Consider the following 21,247-nt stretch of genomic DNA (forward strand, 5'->3'; position numbering starts at 1 on the left):
ATCGCGGTAAATGTCAGAGCAGCGCCATTGGTCCAATGACATGGCTTGGGTGAGGGTAGCAGAAGTCCTCGTTAGTATAGTGGACAGTATCTCCGCCTGTCACGCGGAAGACCGGATTCGATTCCCTGACAGTTAGAGTTTCATCTCAATATACATCATTGTTATAAGATGGTTTATGTTTCCTAAGGGTATAGGTGTCACATTGGTACAACTGTCAGAGTAGCTCATATGAGGTAGACAGGTGTAAGATGTGACATGCTACAGACAACAGAGCAGTAATGAAACATGCTGTTAACACACATTTAGTGCATACTTACACAGTCTTTAATCTTCCTTTCTCTCCTTTCCTCTCTTTGCTTTTTGCCTCTCTTCTCCCTTCCGTCTTTCATCTTTCTTTCCTTCCCTCCTCTCTGTTGTTGACCATTAAAGCAGTCATAAAGACATTAGGATATAACCACAGGAGGTAGGAGCTATAAAACACACACATGCCGTGGAAGATGTGGCCCTAATGTGTATAAAGTACACAAATCAGCAGGATCCTTCTGATATACAAACAGCCAGAGAGGAGGGCAGATAAGAGAGCCAACAAGCCTAAGTTATAAATATATGAAATATAGATGTGGGTATCATGTATGTGTTGATAATTTGATGTACAATATAAATATCATATTATCATTATAAATTGGTTGAGTTAGTATTTATTGATTGTTATTCTGGTGTCATGATGTTATAACAGAAAGCTTCACGTATTTGCTCCAACATACAAATCTGTGGTTCTAGTTTGATTATGTTGTCTTACTAAACAGGCCAAAATGAATTTTCCCTACAGAGTGATTACTCAAAAGTGTGTTGTAAATACTGTAAGAAACCCAGAATATAATATTCAGATTGTATTATTTTGTAGAGCATTTTTAAACAGTGGAAGTGAACGAATACATTAGACTGTCCTCGTTTTTTCTTCTTTTTTTTTTCCTTCTTTCTTGATTGCGTTGAGTGTGTCTGTATATTACAGTATCTGTCAGTATGGGCCCTGTAACCAGTTTTATTGGGTTTTAGCTCATTCCTTGTAATAAATGTGGATTTTTAAAAAATGTATTTTTTTTTTTTTTTTAATTCATGGTGGTTGTTTGGCCATCCATCCCTCAGTGCCTGGTGGCTTGTGTGATTGTTCAGTTGGGGAAAGGCTATAAAATCTGGCCCATCAGTACATTCACTATCTTTTTCCAGCTGGCATTGATTCTTTTTACTTTAGCACTTTTAGACAGCTTTTATCTCACACATCATGCAATACTTTTATCACTGACATTACTAATTTCCACAATGTATTGTTTGCTGTAGTTCAAATCATTGATATTTAATTTTCTCTCGTGTGGAAAACACTGAGCTAGTTTGTGACATGATGATGATGATGATGATGATGAATACCATATGAAGCTTTTACGCTTCTTAAATCCATTTATATTTGCATTTGATGATGTGAGTGGTCTCAGCAACTAAATGGACAACACCAATTTACATTATTGAGAAAAATTATGCACTGTGGGATAATCACAGCCTCTTGAAGCTCAGAAACTAGTGGCACTTGCCAATTAGAAGATGCAAGGTTTGTCTGTATCAAATGAAGACCTCGACCTTTAAGATATTAAACTATATCAAGACCTGCTGCCACACCGAGCGTTCATTTGGCGAGGTCGACTTGACATCCTGGTATCAGACAGGACCCTTGTTACATGTATTCCTCCTCTTTCTCTGTTTAATGACAATCAAGTGAGCATGCTGGTATGAACAGGCATTAGACCTCTTCCGCGCTGTCTTATGATGTCTTCTTTAATGGTATACATTGATGTGCTGCATCTGTAGTTGTTTCTAGTGTTAAGCCTTCTGTTGTCATATAATCCTTCTGTACCTGCTATCATAATGACAACAAAGTGACCTGGCAGCGCTGCCGTCATAACATCACAGTGACTAGGTGAGCATTCGGTGAGGTCAATATGGGACATAGGGATGGGAGACGTAGATGCAAATTTGGAGAGAGCAGGGGTTATTACAAAATGCCGGAAATGAAATACCTCAGTGAGACTACTTCCAATTAACAAATTCAATGCTTTTATGACGTCAGTCCCTATCTATGTATGTGAACAAATCAAAAAACTTACACAGTGGAAAGCTGTAGTTAACAAATCTGCATGGCAAAAAAGACATGCTACCTCACAACCACTAGACGTGCGTTGCTGCATGCTTTGGTGCTGACAGACATGCTTGTTTACGTTAATATTTCATAGTGATAGTCAAAGGAATGACATTTTTCTCATAGCTGTTCTGTCAGGTTCACTCATCAAATGCTCTAAATGTTTTACACGTGTTAAGAAACTTTAGAAATACATAATTGACAAATTGGTCCAAACTTGTTTTTGTCTGTTTCCTCCACACTTAGAGCAACAACAGTACATTTGGCTTTTTGTTTGATAATTCACAAAACTGCTTGAATTAATGTTTCAAAAATATTAAATATTATCTGTAGCATTGGCAAAACAGTTCCTTCACTCTGTTGAGTCAAGTCAATATCATAACTTATATTAATTTCTGTTTATATGGTACTGTGTGTAATAAATGTCTAAATACTTGATTCTGACAAACATAATCCCCCTCACATACACAGATGCACACATAAATAAATAAAAGTGACATCTCCATCTTCATGTCATGTCATCTCATTCCACATCCTTCTGATGACGCAGGTGAGACGAGCAGATTCTTCTAAATATAACCTTGCACTGGAAATGTCATCACTGTCACATTCCTAAATAAAAACCTCACCACAGCTTCAGATAAACTGGTTACATCCTGGTGATCCCCAAGTAAACTTTATCATCTTGTATCATCACCATCTTTATCTGTCTCCCTACCCTCTCTTCTCCTCTCTGCCCTCTCTACCTCTGATGTGTACTATTTGATAATTTGAGAAAAACAACACTGAGAAATTCAAAGTATGCATAAGACAATGTATGTAATTAGCAGATGTCAAACAAACCATGAATGATCAAAGGACACAAAACGACATGAAACAATAAATCAAGTGTATCAGAGGGTTCAACCTCAACGCTGACTCCTCATCGGGCATACACTTTTAATCGTGTGTTTGCTAAACAAAGAAAAGTTAATATATGTTCTGAGTCATATCTTGTGTCTGTCAAAGTAAGTCATATTAGTCTTAAAATAGATTTGAACACATTTATGGTTTTTGTTGTCTCATTCCATCTGCAGGGAATTTCTGGGACTGCAACACTTCAATTGCCCTTAGGTCAAATGTGTGATTTTCTGCTTTTGCTGTTTTGTTTTTTTTCTAACATGCACTCATCATGTTATATGATACGGGTGAGTTTCAGGTGATGGAACAAACTGCTACAGTGCAACAATTGTCCGACACTTTCAGATTTTCGGCTTTGTTTGCTGTATATCCCCAGCTGCAATTTCTCCAACATTTGAATAGTATGTTCTGTCTGAGTCGCACTCTTAGTTAATTACATCGCTTATGAGTGCTTGGTGGAACAATGTGGAATCTACTTTCTGTGTTTGGAATGAATAAAGAGCGCATTGCGCAGTTATTGTCATTACTGATTGATCTGCTGATTATTTTCTCAACTGATTACAGTTGAAAACCTTGAACCAATTTATTTATTTTTTACTTAAAAAGTTTACTTTTGAGTCAGTCACCTACTCGATTCATCGTTTCAGCTCCATGTACTTTTATGTGCATCAGGTTGTGCTACAAATGACAAAATCAAGTCAATGAAAATTTTATTTTTTGTGTATTTTTCTATAATTTTCTGTAAATTTTACTTAATGAAAATCTATTCAATAAATGAGAGTTTCTGCTCTCTGGCATGGATGAGCAAAGAAACTAGTCTTGCTAATAAATAAGTGATGAAAGTATCTATGGTCAGTGGTTGTAAGTGGTTGTAACCCTTTACCAGAGAGAGGGACAGCCTAAAAGGAGAGTCAGAAACTGGAACTGTCAGAAACTGTGAGGATGAAAAACAAAATGATTTTACCCTATGATGGCTGACGTTGTGTGATGTCAGCCAATGTTTGTTTCCCAGGCAGACAAATGCAATTCTACTTAATTTGATTTGATTCAATTTGCTGTCTGGCAAATTCTAATCGTCGGATGTAAATATTGTTGCTTAAAAATGTCACAATGAAACTGTAATGAGTGGAGCAGGGGAGGAGGAAGAAGACCGGCCTCACACATTTCACATTGACAGACCACAGGAGTGGAAGACATTACCTCTCATTTTGTTGTTCCTTCAGGACCTGCTGCTAATCACATGAGGGATGTTGCTGCAGAAATAAGCAACCATGAATAAATTGAAGATAGTTGTGCTCATATTGTCTCAAACAATTACAGTATTACAGTGATTACATAAAAGTGTGAGAAATGCTTCAGGAGTACTTTGGATAATCACTTGTGTTTTGCTTCTTACAATAGGCACACTTTCATCTAAACACCAAATGATTAAACTGATTTGTCCAAAGAAAACTAAACACTCAGTTAAGACGATACAATGAATGCACAGCAAGTCAAGAATGTTCTCCAGGATGTGGGTGGACATGTTTCCTTGTCAACGTCAAGAGAAAACTTCAGGACCATAGGACTCACCACAAGATGAAAGGTGAAAGGTGAAACACACAAAAAGAAATCAGTGAAGTCCTGGAACAAAGTTCTATGGACTGATGAAACACAAATCAACTTCTATCAAAGTGATGGAAAAAGGGAGAAAAGCCACCACCTCATCTATCAAACGTGTTGACGGTTCTGTTATGGCTCAGCTATGTATGGCTGCCAGTGGAACTGGCACAATGAGGTTTATTGATGATTTCACTGCTGACAGAAACCCCAGGATGAATGCAGAGGTCTACAGGAGCAGTCTGTGAGCTCAGGTTAAACCAGCTACATCAAAACTCATTGGACAACATTTCACCATTCACCAAGACAATGATTGTCAACATACAGCTAAAGCAACCAAAGAGCTTTTCAAGGTGAGGAGGTGGAATATCCACAACTGGCCGAGCCAATCACCTGATCTCAATCTGTGCTTCAATCCACTTGGTGAAGACCAGACAAAATACAATGACCGGATGTCGATGGATCGAAGACTTCAGGCAGTAATTGAGTGCAAGTAATTATCCGCAAAATATTGATATTAAAATATTGTTTGACTTCATGTCTATCTGTCCAATTAGCCTACTTTTTAACCCTTAAAATTTTGGCACTATGTGTTAAAAGGGCTATACCATCCAAGCAGTTCTTTCTATGTAAACCTACTGAAATTAAAACAGTTCAATGTAATATCCATTATTACCAGCTGGTTGGGGGCTGGTTGTTTTCTCCGTGCGAGTCTCTGCCTGTCATCATGGCAAAATATGGCCCTAGAGACACCTGCTGTATCAGGAACTACCACAGAAGCAGTTTTGAGTACTTTGGCAGGTGTTTACATGTTTGTCTGTCTTTCTAGAGTTTTGTCACTGAAATAGAATCGCAACCATACAAGATACAGTCAAGAAATCTTACAGGTGTGTACCTGACATCTAAATGAAGGCTGAGTTTGAAGACAACTCTATGGGGGAATTTTGTGCAGAATATCCATATGACATCTTGCAACAGGGTGCATAGTGACTGAACTGAACTGTTACAAAGCCCTGACAGGACCTGATGTCAAGGTACCATCTTTGTTAAATGCATTAAAATTCTTGACATAAACCCAACTTTGCCTAAATCAATACACTCAGAGGTTTTGCTGCTACAACTTTACTTGTTCTGGTAGCCTATTACCTTATAGATAGCTTATCATAGCTAATGTTAGCAAATGTTAGCAAACGTTACATACATTTGTGGTGTAACTGACATCAGTGTGTCATTTCTCTGAATTGTTTTAACATATAACGTTATCCTGCTCGTGTCACACTTGGCTGCAGTCAAGCTAAAGTTACATTGGGTCACTTTAAGACAATAAATGTGAATGTGTGATTGTCTAACTTTCAAAGGCCGAAGTACAAAGCAATTATATGATTGTATTCCAATTAATCATCTCAGTAACCAACACTCTTATGGCCTATAACCTGTGAAGAATTAATATTCTGTATCTCCTTACTGTGTAGTGTCATGATGTGAAAAATGTTTAATCATAATCCTTATGGTAATTTGAGTGATCAGAATAGTACCAGCCAGGTAGCATCCTAGAAGTGTCTGTATATAAACAGGATGGTGATGAACCAGCAGGAGTGTCACACTCAGCTGATGACTTGACAAGTGCCTGGAGGGCCCTCATCGCAATTTTAAGGTGAAAGAGACAGCAGGAAGCGAGTCTACACAAACTTGCATGTGTACTGCATATGTTAGAGCATGTTGATCATTTTGGTGAAAATTAAATTCAGAGATCAAACAAGGATTGATTATGTTGAAAGAAGATTTATATTTCAGTAATAACAAAGCACTTATTAGAGAAGATGTTCTTTATGTTTATTAAAAAGAAAGATTTTGGACCTTGTAGTAAAGCACACTAATAGTCCTGGAGAAGTGAAAGCATATTATAGTTTACAATGGACTGAAATGCCTGACCTGACTTTTGATTATCTTTTGTGCTGTCACAGAGTCAGATGCTGTATTTAGCTGAAAGTACCCAAAGTCACTGGTAAACATTCAGTCAGGCTGTGCAGAGATTACCATATTACCATGTTACTCTGCCTTTTTACTTCCACCAAGGAGGTTATGTTTCCACTTGTGTCTGTTTGTTTGTTGGTTTGTTTGTCAACAGGATTACGTGAAAAGAACTGAACTGATTTGCACCGAACATGGTGGAGGGATGGGGCATAAGGGAAGAACCCATTAAATTTTGGTGCCATTCCAGTTGAAGTGGCAGATCCAGGAATTTCTTTTAATCAATTTCCTTACCATTGCCAGATTTTTTTTGACACTTCTCAGGAAATAATGTATGGATCTTGATGTAAAAAATATTGTTGAGATCTATTACTTTGTACAATTTGGTGTAGATCTGGATCTCACTGACCTTAGGATTGTTTCACTTTACGTCAAATCAATTTTATTTATATATCTACGGTGGCCCTGAGAGCTCAACGCACTGCAACTTAGGAACACACATGCAAAGACACAAATGCGCTGCAAATTCAGAAAACATCTTCATCAATTTGACAACACATGAACACTAGGGAGTGATGAACCTGGCTGGGACCAAATGTGACTTTTGAAGTTAAAAGCATGGGATAACAAGTACGTCCCAGCCAGGTTCATCACTTTTTTTTTCTTTTGAAGTTAGTTTTTCCATTATTTCCAATAGGCAGAGAGCGAGAGAGAGAGACAGGGAGAGAGTGAGAGGATGAAATGGCGCACAGAGCCACGGGTTGGACTCGAAGCCAGGCCGCTGCGGTCAGGATTATGCCTTGAGTCAACAGTTTAAGTTGGCCATGTTGAAATGTTATCATTCAGCAGTTACTTAAATGGAATAAAAATAGAACTTTACTGCCTTTTAATTAAACTTAAACATTTAATAACCAGCAGCTAAAGGCCATATTAGTGCAAAGGTGTTTCCCTAAGTTTGGCCATGTCATCAGTTGACAGTATTTTTATAAATTTCCAAGTGCGACATGATAATGTCAAGTAATCTGTTCTATATTGACATTCACTCTCAGTAACACAGTTACCTCTATGTATAAACAACACTGTGTATCTCACACGTTCACTTTCACAGATTTATTACTTTCTGCAGACCAGAGAACAAATGTTTCATGTGTTTACACTAGACTAGAAAAACCTCTAATGGCATCACTTTAAACCCTACAGCTGATTGGTGTGTGGATGGGTGACAAAGAAAAAGAGAGTGACCAAGAGAATCGATCAAGTGAATATCCAAAGGCAAAGAATTTGGTTTATAGCTCTGAGCCAGCATCAGAGAGGAGTGGCGCCAGACAGAAAGAAATACAATAAACTGTGACATGAATTCTCCAGAAATGTGTGCATTAGGCAAATTGAAAGCTTGTTGAGTGACTGTAGAGACAGTCAGTTCAAGAATAAAAGAAACCTAGTGTAGGCCTACACACAGATGGCAGGTATGAAGTGCCCATTCAGAAATAACAAGTCTACAAATCCAAACAACTCTTTCACAGAGTTACAATGTACTTGACGTGGATGAGTACAATTAAACAAATGTTGTGTTTTATTGGAAGAAAGTTCAAAATATCACAGTTACAGTGTACAGTGCCCTACACATGCTACTTTCTCTAGCTTTCAGCTGCTTTGGTTGGTTTAAGCAAAAAACAATGTGACATTCAGCCAACAGCTTTCTGAGATTGATTTGGTGTATCAACATGCTAACATGCTTACAATGCTGATTTCAACAGGTATAATGTATACTTGAATGTAATGTTCACCATATTAGTCTTAATATGCAGACATTAAATACTGGTAGAGACAGGCCTCTGGTAGATGCTGGGATATCCAAAATTATAAGAGAAAACTGTGATCTGATGGTGGTGCTAGAGGAAAAGTCAGGGTATCATCAAAGTCTTTGGATTCAGTAATCTAACAGATCATCATCATGGCCTCATCACACTTGGATTTCCTCCTTATGTCTGTTTGGCAAAATAACAGATTAAAATAGATAATAATATTGTGCTTTCCACAGAAATAGCACAAACAGGTGTTTGACATATGAATTTAAGAGTTTGATTACAAAAGAGAAGTACATATTCAGTCTCTAAAGGCTATGTTCGAGGTTTCTGACAGAATTTAGGTTGATTACACAAACTAAACAGCCCATCATTCCTCAGGGACTTTGGCTGTGGAGCACGTCACGCTTCACCTCTTGAGGACTTGATCACGCGTCACATTGCTGAAATGGACCTTCCTTCCGAGCTGCAGTTAATTACTCTGTGTTCAAGAGTCTCTTGAATATACTTGGCTTTGAAGCATGCAAATTGTCTTTTTTTTTCTTTTTTACTCCAAGGAGACAGTTAACCTCCTCTCTTGTAAGGTTTGTTTTGCTGGTGTTTTCTCTATGATATCCACTCAAAACTGCCTAGACTCAGTGTAGCTTTTATCTTAATGTCTGTAAAGTTCCTCTTGTTCCATCTGATTATCTTCCTCCACAGATGACAAGATATAAGAGACTGACAAGATACAAAGGACTGACTAGTATTAATCTGACCAAGACATGTCAGGGAAAGAAGTTTCCTCTTCCTCCTCCATCATCTGATTCTTCTTCAATTTCTTTACTTTTCTGTCCTGGCTGACTCAATTCTGCACAATGTTCTCATTTCCCCTCTGGGATCACAGACACCAGCTAGTCCTCCACTAACTATCAAAAACCATTTCACAATCATCCATCCCATGTCTTCATTTATTATTCTTTTTTTTTGGGCTTTTTATGCCTTTAATGGACAGTATAGTGGAGAGTGACAGGAAACAGGGAGGCAGAGAGAGGGGGAATGACATGCAGCGAAAGGCCGTCCGATGCGGGATTCGAACCGGGGCCGACTGCAGCGAGGACTGTAGCCTCTACACATGGGGTGCCTGCTTAGACCACTACGCTACACGACGCCCCTTCTTTATTATTCTGATAGAGAGCAGCAGTCTTACTTTCAGTCATCTAAGTTGCCACTCTGTCATCTCTCTCTGTCTCCCTCCTTTCACAACATCTGGATTTGAAGCCTGGTTTGTTATAATCATGATAAATATCTACTCATTAGTACATGATTTTAATGTACACTCAGATTTTCTATCTCCGTTGGGTTCGCAAAAGCAATAAGATACACCAAGTAGTTAACAACAAATTAAGCCTGTTTCCAATATCAAACAGCGAAACAGTAACCTAATTTCCTTTGTAACATTAAAATGAATTTATAACATACCAAAAAGACTGGTATTGCAGTCAGTGCAGTTTTGTGTCAAGCTGTAGGGGAGAGTTCAGCTGGGCTCTACTCTGAGGCCAGGAAGAGCAAATATGGGTTTAGTAGCCCAGCACTGGGTGCATTTCTTAAGCTGTCAAGACCGGTTTACTTTCTTTTCCAGGCTTAGAGTTGGCCATAGCCTGTGTTTACGCCAGCTGTCAGCCCAGTTCTCTGAGACACACTGCCTCCCTGTGGAATATAGCTGTAACTGGAATGGCTAAAGCTGGAGAAGTTACTCAGTGCACTCTAGGGCTCTTTGCCATTCACAAGGACTAATAACCGCACCAATATATCAGATTTATGAATTCAGACTTTCCATTAACGACAACGTTAAGAGTAAAAGTAAACACTACAAATTAGAATGGATGAGGAATCTAAAATGGGAGAGCAGGGATTTCCTGTAAATAAAAAAGGCCAAACATTTGAGTGTGGTGACTATGGTCATGTAGAACATACAGTGGTAGGAAAAAGCAAAAACAAAGTATGTGAACCCTTTGAAATTACCTGATTTTCTGCATTAATTGGACATAAAATATAATCTGATCTTCATCTAAGTCTCAAGTACGGAGAAACCAACACACACAGACAAAAAAAAAAACAATTATAATATTTTGTGTCTTTACTGAACATACCCATTAAACACTCACAGTGTTGATGGAAAAAGTAATTGAACCCTCGGATTTAATAAATGGTCAAACTTTCTTTGTCACCAATAACCTCAAACAAGTTCTTCCAGTAGCTGCTGATCAGACCTGCACAATGTCCAAGAGAGATTTTGGACCACTCTTCCTACAGAACTGCTGCAGCTTACACATTTTTTCAGGATGTGTGGTGTGAGTGGCTCTCTTCAGGTCTGGCCTAGCTGCACAGAGTTCCAATAGTCCAGAGTCAATAATTCACTTGTAAACTTTCAGCTGGCTTTTATCTGGTATATAATTTATCATGAGCTTGTGCATGCATTTGCCATATTATATAGGGCATATGTAGGAAAATCATTCTTATTAATGTGGTACAGATGTCCTAGTCAGCCCTTTAACTAAAAGTGATTTATGGATACTTAATGGCCCTCAAGGTTGATAACCAAGACGCACCTCTCCTCAAAGGACACATGATCTACATGCATGAAGCAGAGAGAGAAAATCAGCAAAACTTTCACATCCTGTCAAAGCTGATTTAAAGACTTACAGTTGGACTCAAAAGAAAAACATTATTCTTTGGTGAATAAGGCAAACAAGTCAATGTTTATGAATTTATTTGTTTTATTGACAGCACAGTCTGTTCTGTAGAATAGAACACTTCACTCCCTGAACAGAAAAGTTTATTTCCCTCTTTACTCAAAATAAACAACTTAATTCTCCATCTTTTTCTCTACTGTTACAGTTTATTTAAAAAAAATAAAGTTAGCATGGCTATATGTGTTGCATACATTTACAATGTAATAATAGTTTCCCCTCTGAGGTTAAACACAAACTAATAAAGATAAATCAACATACTGTACACAAAAATATGGCCCTACAGCAGGATTACTGTTTGAAATAACTTACATTCAGATGATTCAAGTGACACACAGAAAAACAAGCACACACATGAACACACACCAACTCCTTGTCGCATCAGTCTTGGCACTTGGTATCAATATTAAATACTGTGAATTGTCTCATTTTTTTCTCCAAAATGTACAGCTGTTATGAAGTAAGCCTGTAGACAATGAACTGTACCCACTGTTTTAAATGGAAATATCTCTACAAAGCCATTTTACTAAGTGCCACAGAAATGTTTATCATGAAACCAAAATGACATAAAACTGTCCAATTGATCAAAAATGATTCAAAATGTCAGTGACGGTTCAAAATATAAATAAAAACTGCTAAATCCTTCACTTAAACATATACAATGGATATTCAGTTATATGTGTGCCTTTAATAATCCAAGCATGTAATAAATATATTTAATGATCATTAATCTCTCACTAAACAACATAGCAATTTTAATCCCTTAATCATTAAGGATTCCAACAGATCACTGCCAGCGTCCAAGCCAGCCATTTTGTCCTTTCATTCATCAGTCAGTCAGACAAGTGTTCAGTGGCCCAGTTCCAAAGTCCAATTTCAGATTTAAACCGACACCTTAATAATCAGCTAAGCGCCCACGCACAGGAGGGTACGAGGAATTGGACAAGTGAAATCACTTCACCTGCACAAAGGGATTTCTGTTGCCAGTAAAGTGTGTGTGATGTTCATATTTCATGTATAGGTTAATGCAATTTAGTGTTCCTTTCTCTCTTTTCAAATAGCCGAGTGGCTTTTCTACAAAGTGTGCAAAGTGCTTAATGCGTGTTCCTGAAGTTGGACATTGGAACTGGACCAAAAACTTCCCTTCAGCAACAAGCTGTGATAAAAGCTCAGTCTCTTGTTCTTAAAACCAACATTTGGATACTTCAAGTCACTCTTTTTACAATTACATTCAGAAATATACAACTCTCCTAATGCCTAATATTGCTTTACATTTTTTTCACCCACATGCTTGTTTGATTTTGAGAGAATAAATTATATGGTGGTAGTGTGTATACAGGTAATTGCTTACACCAGCAACACAGAAATAAAGTAAATCTGCTATGTCTGTTTTACAAGCAAACAAATTTCTATTCTGTTGTTGTGGTTCCACCCACTTTTTATGTGGGTGTCACTTTGGTTTGATTGAAAGCTCGGAGTGCAGCAGTGCCTGTGGCAGACTTTACTTTTCTGATCTTCCTGCTGCCATCTGCATTTTGTTTGTGCCCATGTCATGCCGTGCACATCCACCTCAGACGTGTTCTACACTGACTTGATGAGTATGGAAAGATTGGAGGTGCATCAAAATGAGAAAATCTGAACAAAACAAGTTGAGGTGCTTCACCAGGTATCTGTATAGCTGGACCTGATCTGTATTGCCGTTTATGTGCTACGTGATCCTGTGGATTAAAAACAAACAGGATGCTTCACCCAAACTCATTAATGGCCAAAACAGACACAGGCATAAATGAACATGTGTGGGGCTTCCTCAGCAGGTTCAGATGCTAATAACTTAATTTGCACAATTATCCTCATTTACTCTCTTTACTGCATACCATCTAATAAAAAGGCAAATTAAAAGATTAATCAAATCAATCAAATGCAAACCCATACTCCAATGAGATAAAGTGTATTAGCTGTTTTTAGGCACATATGAACATTCAGTCACAGCGAGAGGACACATTAAAGCCCCAATCTAGATTTTTTGTTTGAAACTACATTTTACACACATACAGAGAGGAAAGAATGAGTTGCTGGTAGAAATAATATCTAATGCTAATGCCACTGCGACATTATAACTTCCATTTAACTCCAGTGCAATTAAAAGGCTTAAAAATACCATAATGGCCCGAATAAAATATGAAAATATTTTTAGATGAAGACTTTTCACTTAGCTTGAGTCGACTTAGACGTTAGTCTCTGTTCCTTGTATCACAGGCTGAACATTGGGATGAAAAAGCTTTTACAAATACCACATATAGTTCCATAGTACCATAGTTCAAAAGCCAAACACTAAAAACATATTCCTTGTTGGGCATCCTGTTAGCACTTTTAAGGATGTGTCATTTACAATAGTTAACAACAGGGAAAATGTTTTCTGGAGACTTTTCTTTTGCAATTTCACAGTAGAAACCTGCTAGCCTATTGACATTAAGGCTACAAATCACACGTGACTTGATACAGCATGTTCATAAAGTGACAGTCACATCTGCTTTAATGAATGTGTAATTGTGTAGTCGTCGAATACACAACTCCCATTTCTTTATAAATAATCTCAAGAAAAAAACAATCTTGTATTCGGGTCAGTACAGTACATTTTAAATTCATGTTGCCTCCTTTTTTCAGTGGACTCATTCAGGTTGAGGAGGAAAAGGAGACTAAAAACAGGTTAGAGGAAAACTCTGCAGTACTTCAACCCGATTGGGCCTTTAATGTTATACTGGGTATGACACAGTATATTGCATACGCAATATACTATTACAATGGACACAGGAAGGCAACGTACTCCATCATTAGTCTGACATTATGAGTATAACACAGTGTAACAGTTTCAGCCACTACTGGTTTATTCATCACCATTTCATTGGGTTTATGTTGATCAGGCTGATGCTTGTTAAAACAGTTGGAGGGTGGACTGGTTAGGAAAGATGACTTATTGTTTAGTTGAGTCTGTGGGTGGATTGTATCATTCGGTCTGGGGACTCTCCATAGTGGAAGGATGTCTGTATAGTTACATATGGTATTTGGTTTTGTAAATAAGTGTGTGTGTGTGTGTGTGTGTGCATATGTAGTCGTGTCAGAGTATTGTACTGTAAGATGTGTGAGTGTGTATGCTGTTAAATATTTCCTACTTATGTCACAGTTTCATCATCACTGTGTCGGTCAATGCTTGTTGGCCTGGTGTGTCTCTGTATTATTGTCTGTGGCGTGACTGTTTCCAGTGCATGTAGTGTCTGTGGTATGTGTATGGGCTTTGCGACCAGTGTGTGATTTGTTTGTATTTTGCCCATTTCTTGTGTGTGCACTGTGTGTTGTGTATTTGGGGTTTGCATCGTATGTGGTATAAGTATCTCTGTGCTGGGGGGACCTCCTGGGTCTTTCATAGCCATACTGGCCCCCACCATGGCAGGATAGCTTCGATTCCTCCTCAGTCCTGCGTTCAATCCTGGTAGCCCCCCACCAAGACCACTGTTCCCCAGTCCAGTGGAGCCAAAGGAGGGTAAAAGAGCATTCCCAGATGAGACTGAAGCAGTCCGAGGGGAAAGGGTGCGGAAACTCTTCAGTTTGTCCACAAGTCGCAGGTTCAGCATCTCTGTTTGGCTGTCATCATCTGCCTGAGCCCCTCGCTCCCTCTCTGCCTCCCCCAGCACTTCCCTCAGAATGGTGCGAGCTGGTTTAGATGCGAGGAAGGTGTCGTAGTATGGAGGGTCATCTGCGGTAGGGCTGAACTGAAAAACTGGGCCAGTCGTGGCAAAGGAGGCAGATTTGGAGCGAGGGGAGTTGGGTGGGGTTGAGGGCTGGAGGAGAAGGGTGTCTGGGCGTTTCCCCAACCGTGTGACATCAGTCTCACCTGGTGTTTCGGTGCACCTCTGCGCCTGCGCGCATCCCCCCTCGGGTGTTGAAGCTCCAATGGAAAACAACCCTCGGTCCCAGCTACGGGGGTTATACACTGATGCAGAGATCCCACGCTCCAGCAGGAGGCGCACCAGGCCTAGAGAGGTGCTGGTGGTCTTAGTGGAGTCCCTAAGGTTGGTGGAGGACTCAGCCAGGGAAAGAGACAGGGAGAGGCGGCGTGGAGTACAACAGGGGGTGTAGGAAGGTGTATGTGGGGCAGAGAAGGGTATAGGAGAGGACGCCGGGGTAGGGGTGCCAACATAAGCACTGCTGTAACAAGAGGCTATAGCTGAGCTGAAGATGAAGAAGTGAGGACAAAGAAGGGGGTGATGGGAGGGGGGGGGCATTGGATGTGCAAAGAAGATGAGAAACAGTATGGGAGCAGGGAAAGACACAGATGCACATGAGTTATCGAGTCTTAACACTTGGCTTTCAGTGACAATCATCCACAATTATAAAGATGCTGTTTACATGATAAAACATCACATAACCATGAAGAAATGTGTCTCCTGTTTTCGCAACTGTGAGCAAATTAGTTTTGACCCTAAATCTGCTTAAGAGCCATACAACTGAATCTGTTACCGAAGAAGCCCATTAAACATCTTAACACACAGTAAGTTATTTATTAGATCCTCTGACTATTCTACTCTAGCTGTAGGGTGTAAAGAAAGTTCACTTCTAGCTTTCAGAGCTTTCACCTTCATCTCATGGTTTTCATTCAGTTAATGCAGCTGCCTCAGGTGTCATCACATGATCTTTAACTTGGTTTGCCGTTGGATTCGAATGGCCCTCTTGATCTTCCTCGTGCTATCCATACTGTCCTGGTCAATGACACCCTTCCATCTGATGCTGGAACTAGCTTTGGTCTGGTGTTCAGACAGCTGCTGTTTTCTCACACTTTAATGGATGTAGTGTTCCCCACCACTGTCGCAAAAAATGTCATACACCTCTTCAGTCTTCTTCTCCAGGAGGGTCCAGTCTTGACGTGTTAAATGGCTTGTGGGTGCAGAATATCTGAAATCCTCCACCAAAGGTCAGCCTTGAAATGACACAGGGCTCATTTCAACAATCTCTCTCCCAGGACTGCTTGTTATCGCCTGGCCCAAGGACCAAATTTAAGTCTTGTGATGACACCTGATGCAGCTGCATTAGCTGAATGAAGACCATTAAATATGCTTGAAAGCTAGAGGTGGACCTTTTTGCTTTTTTTGCACAAGATGCTGTTTCCAAAGGCCAAGAATAAACATCCATATTCTACAAAGGTAGATTTGATCAGTGATCGGAGCCAAAGCACTGAGTCAGACGTTGGGTTGTTAGTTAGGACCATGTTGTTGAGAGTTAATATTAGAGGCAATGTCTGTTTAGGTCCACAAGTCCGTGACTATCTGGAGTGTTAGAGTAAATTCCTCATGTTATTGTTTTATACACACCCACAAACTTTGCAAATGCACTCCCATGCATTTCCTCACCCATGTGCACCCCAATGGGTGCACTCAATGGGTCTGCTCTACTCCGGCCATGACAACCATATGATACAACTCCACTTCATCTTCCTCATCACATGACCTGCCAAGGCCAATCAGACAGTAGGGAAATAGAGTGCATAAGCCAGTTGCTGTGGCGAATAGGAGGGGGACAGAGGGGCTGGGAGGCAGCTGTTTGATTTAACAGTGGAGATTTTTTTCAAGTTAAATAACATTGCCAGTAACCATTACTACTGTCAGTCTTTCATTTTCTAAGTAAATCTTCTTATTAACAGTAGATTTAACAGCAGTGTTGTCTTCTTATTATGCCACTTTGCAAAGATATAATGCATCTGGCTGCCATCATGTGTTCATAGTAGTTCACCATACTTTCAAACATCAGCTGTACACACAAAAACAAAACAGTATCACTACTGACAATTGATATTTTCAAAACAGTAATAAAAAGTAAACAAGATGTTTACCTTGGGGAAACTGAGGTCAGCTGATCAGAGGGGTGGAGAATCCTGCAGGTGGTGAAGGTGTATGTGGAGCTAGTATGGGACATACACTTTCCTGGGAAATTAACTACAGATGAGGAGAAGGTAAGGAAGAAGAACAGAACAGAAGGAAAAGGCTTTTAGTTTTCAGACAAAAGGTACCAAACAACACTGCAAAAACACTGTGCACAACAAAGTGGGGAAAATGAGCCATGATCAAAGTATCAGCCCCAAGAAAAAGCACCAGCATCCATTTGCTCCTTAATTTCTAATACTGAAGTTAGCCAAGTTTGCCAACAGCCATTTTCATGAGAAATGTGTTGCTTACAATGACATCTGCTGATTCCATGAAACAGAAATGTCCTGATGATTCCAGGTGACAGATAATTTCATAGAATTCACTGCAGTCATGAAAGGAGATTACTGAATATCCACAAAGTAAACCCTTAGATATTTCACCATTAATTCACCTCCATTATTCGTCAGTAAAGAAATGTTTTGGGCACTATTAATTATGCATGAAGCTTTATGCTTTTTTAATGATGTTAATTGTTATTGTTGCTGAAAGCAAAATTACTCATCTTTATTGATCCAAAATGTTGATTCTGTATTTTAGATATGAATTTAGCCAAGAACAACCATGTAATCAATACTTCCCCTGGAGAAGAGAATAATGGTGTGATATACACTGATTGGTCTGATGCATGTGGCATGATTTCCCAAATCAAGTGTATTGTACGGAGTTTTGTTTTTTCTGTTTGGGCATTCCTTAGTTTATAGGAACAAAGTAGAGTAATACATGTGCCAAGGAAGAGTACTGTGTGTGCAGGAGGGTGACCCTACAGCAAAGCCACTAAGTCAACTCCAATATTAACCAGGCGTGGGTGTCATGTGTTCATGTGACTTGGACAGCTGCGCTCATAAGGCCTGATATAGACACATGCACATACGTGACTTCAGCCATGATATTTCTGCATCCATGTACTTGTGTGGCACACGGGTGTTTTAGTGTGAGTCCAGCCTGTCAGAAGAAACTGAATAAAGCTTTAAGGCTTGGCATCAAGTTCATGAGCTATCTTCCAACTGTGATTTCAACAAATTATGCCATAACAAATGTGTGCTGCAGGTCACCACTGAGACCAGTGGTATTGCGAATGACACCCAAACTCCCAGAATTGGGAAGATTTGATTGAAAGATTGAAAATTAAGTGTGATTGGTTGAAATAAAGCAATGAGTGGCAGTGAAAGAAAGTATGAAGATTATGAGGATGTAAGGTGAAGTAAAATTAAGAACAAAAAACAAGTACTCAGTCTTGATGGGGTTCGATGGCTGCATACACACGAACTGCCAGTGGGATAGGTGGGTGTTGGGTGTGTACAGATGAGCGTAATCGTGCAGGAAAGGACATCACATTGGGATCATGAAATGTCCAATGAATGCCTTCCCCAATCCCTCACCCTCCCACCCTTCCTCTTTAAAAACAACCTCCCCTTTATCCCCATGCTCCAGGGGTTACAAGGGAGGGTGGATGCAGTTCTGTGACCCCAGCTAAGAGGCTCCCTCACCAGGCATGCGATCCACTGTGGCAGGCTGTAAGGCCTGGAGCTCTTTGAGGTCCACGTGCCCATTCATCATCATCATCTCAGTAGAAGAGGGGAGAGGAGAAGAGGAGGGGGAGAGGCTGGATAAAGAAAGGGGCGTGTTTCCAACAAGTCCATCTTTTCCTTGAATTGCTTCTTTAGCCCCACACATTTCTCCGTCAAATGTTTCCGATTGGCTATTGTCATCGATGTCACCATTTTTGTTGCAGCAGACAGAGGGAGTAGAGGTAGAGCGCGGCAGATCCAAAGGAGCAGTACTTTCTTCTGACAAGCCAGTAAATGAGTCACATGACACTTCATCCTCCTCTGGTTGGTCCAGCTGCCAGCTGTCTTCCTGTCCCTGCTCATGTGCTAAAGTGCGGAAGCCCTTCGTGACCACACCAGGCCGATGATCCAGCAGAGCGCCCATGTGGGGCTGAGCCAACTGCTGCCATGCATGGAGTGTAGCCGAGCCTGGAAAAGGTGAGAGGAAAAGAGGATGTTATCTAAATCCATGTTAAGCTGCTCTCTACCACAAACACATATCATCAAATTAATACATTTCCATCTGAACTGTGATCAAATCAGCTTTTTTTTCTTTTTTAAAATTAAGTCATTTATACCAGTTTGTTAACTACTATAAAAAATGCCAGATATTCCCACGATTCCTTTCAAGTTCATCGTGATTTTAAGTAAACTTCAGCAGTGTTATAATAAACATGAAAACTGTTAACTGAATGAATCTTCAAATGGGGATAATATGAAATATTACAACTTAATTTGAGATTAAATAAGTATCTGAGGCCCTTCCACACCAATGTTTTCTTTTTTAAATTGTTAATGAGTAAATTAATGACTTATATTGTACTTGTTCGACTGCACTTCCACAACATCAGGAGACGTCGCAGATTTGCTTCACTGAACTTATTACAGCTATACAACATGAATCACATCAGCTTCACAATATTTCTTCATGCAGTACAAGGCACTGTCTTACTTAAGTGTCCTTGAACCTAATAAACTGGTTTCATTTCAGGTCCAATGATGGTTGATTTCTCAAATCATGCACACAGGTCTCTTCAGAGATGTCAGTACACAAACTCAAGAGACCAACACAAAAAGAATGAGAGAGAAAAGGGAAGATGAGAAAATTAGTAAGATTTTATTCAAGAAAGTCATCAACAAAGAAAAACAGACAAGTTGAACAGAAAAACAAGTAAAGAGCAAAGAAAAGACAAACCCCAAATGAAGAAAAGAAAAAGGTGGACAAAAGAGGGGTGAAAGGGGTGGACAGTAAAGACAGTTATACGTTTCTAATGTAGAATTAGAAACCTGTGGATTTGTGTTTGTACACAAAGAGTACTGTCTCATGTATTTAGTAGATTTAATGATCTCATAACCTCCCAGACTATTAGTTTATTTTTTACTTAATTCTGGACTGTTGACTTTTAAGGGTCACAAGATTGTAATCTGACAGCAGCCAGATTGATCATGTGTATAATTACTCCAAAATCAATAATTTAAGCACATTAACTGGTGTGTAGACATCACCTTTCACAGCATTACAACTTAAGTGTTGTAATGCTGTTTGAACACTAGGTGGTGACACAAAACTACATTTTGCACATATGCAAGTTAAGAAAATATCTTCAGGTTTAAGGCTGTAGTTGCTTTTTGGCCAACTTAACAATGTAAGGTTATGGGAAGAGAATTTTTTTTTTATCTTTACTGCTTTCAGTTGCTCTGTATCCATAAAGGCATCATTGTGTGGATAAATATTTGACAGTAAATATATCAAATATCCAACTATACAAACCCTACAACCAATAAACTATGGAAATAAATAATGATAGGATAAGAAAGGTCCTCTATTAAAAAACAAGGCACAAGAAAAACTATAAATACAGTAAGTGCCATTTAAAACATCATATACTGACTCACCTATTGCAAATGCAGTGTAAAGTGCTCATCTTTTGTGATGTATTTGCCATAAATGCAATACCAGGAAACATGCATTGTTCTTTCAAACAATGTTTTCAGCTCACATCTACTTAACTCACATTAATGTATTTTAACCTCTTTATGGTATGATATATACTTTCACACCTGTTGAATTTTTAAAAAATAAGTATTACTCTTAGTCTATATCTCAAACCAGCAGCGCGGCTGTGTATGTCTGAAGTAAAAAGAGTGCTGGAGGTTCAAACTGCCTTCCTGTTGTTCCAACACCTCCAGCAGGCCTGTGACTAACGCCAGTGGGTCTCTGAGGTGAGGCTGCGATCTCGGCAGGCTGCTCAGCTCCAGCAAAGTAGAGCTCCTCCGCAGGATCTCAGGATCCTGTGAGGCACTCAGAAAGATTTTGGACTGACTGCGGTTATGGAGAATCTGATATTGATTCTGTTGCTGGTTCTGAAGGGCTTGACTTCGGTTGTGTGTTTGGCTTTGAGAAATCTGGGTGTAACTTTGGGGAGGATGTAGAAGGACACGATTTGAATTTTGTGCCACCTTTTGGGTTTGATTCTGATCATTGTGCAAGGCTTTCTGAACACTGTGATTTTGATTCTCTTTTTCCTGA

At 39.4% G+C, this 21,247-nt stretch overlaps 1 protein-coding gene across 3 annotated transcripts in view; it reads right to left on the minus strand.

Moving 5' to 3' along the window:
• Nucleotides 1-11,204: 11,204 nt before the first annotated feature.
• trak1a (trafficking protein, kinesin binding 1a) overlaps nt 11,205-21,247 on the minus strand; it is a 35,686-nt gene continuing 25,643 nt past the window's right edge. For all 3 annotated transcript variants that reach the window (XM_023410477.2, XM_023410474.2, XM_087175208.1), the window contains 3 exons: nt 18,658-19,146; nt 17,077-17,179; nt 11,205-15,422 (listed from right to left, as the gene is read on the minus strand). In XM_023410477.2, the coding sequence (XP_023266245.1) occupies nt 14,366-15,422; nt 17,077-17,179; nt 18,658-19,146 (1,649 nt within the window). In that variant the 3' untranslated portion in view covers nt 11,205-14,365. The remainder of the gene's footprint in view (nt 15,423-17,076; nt 17,180-18,657; nt 19,147-21,247) is intronic.

Source organism: Seriola lalandi, unplaced genomic scaffold, assembly GCF_002814215.2.
Source record: "Seriola lalandi dorsalis isolate HSWRI2012SDOR001 ecotype SW California unplaced genomic scaffold, Sedor1 jcf7180002054425, whole genome shotgun sequence".
NCBI lineage: Eukaryota > Metazoa > Chordata > Actinopteri > Carangiformes > Carangidae > Seriola > Seriola lalandi.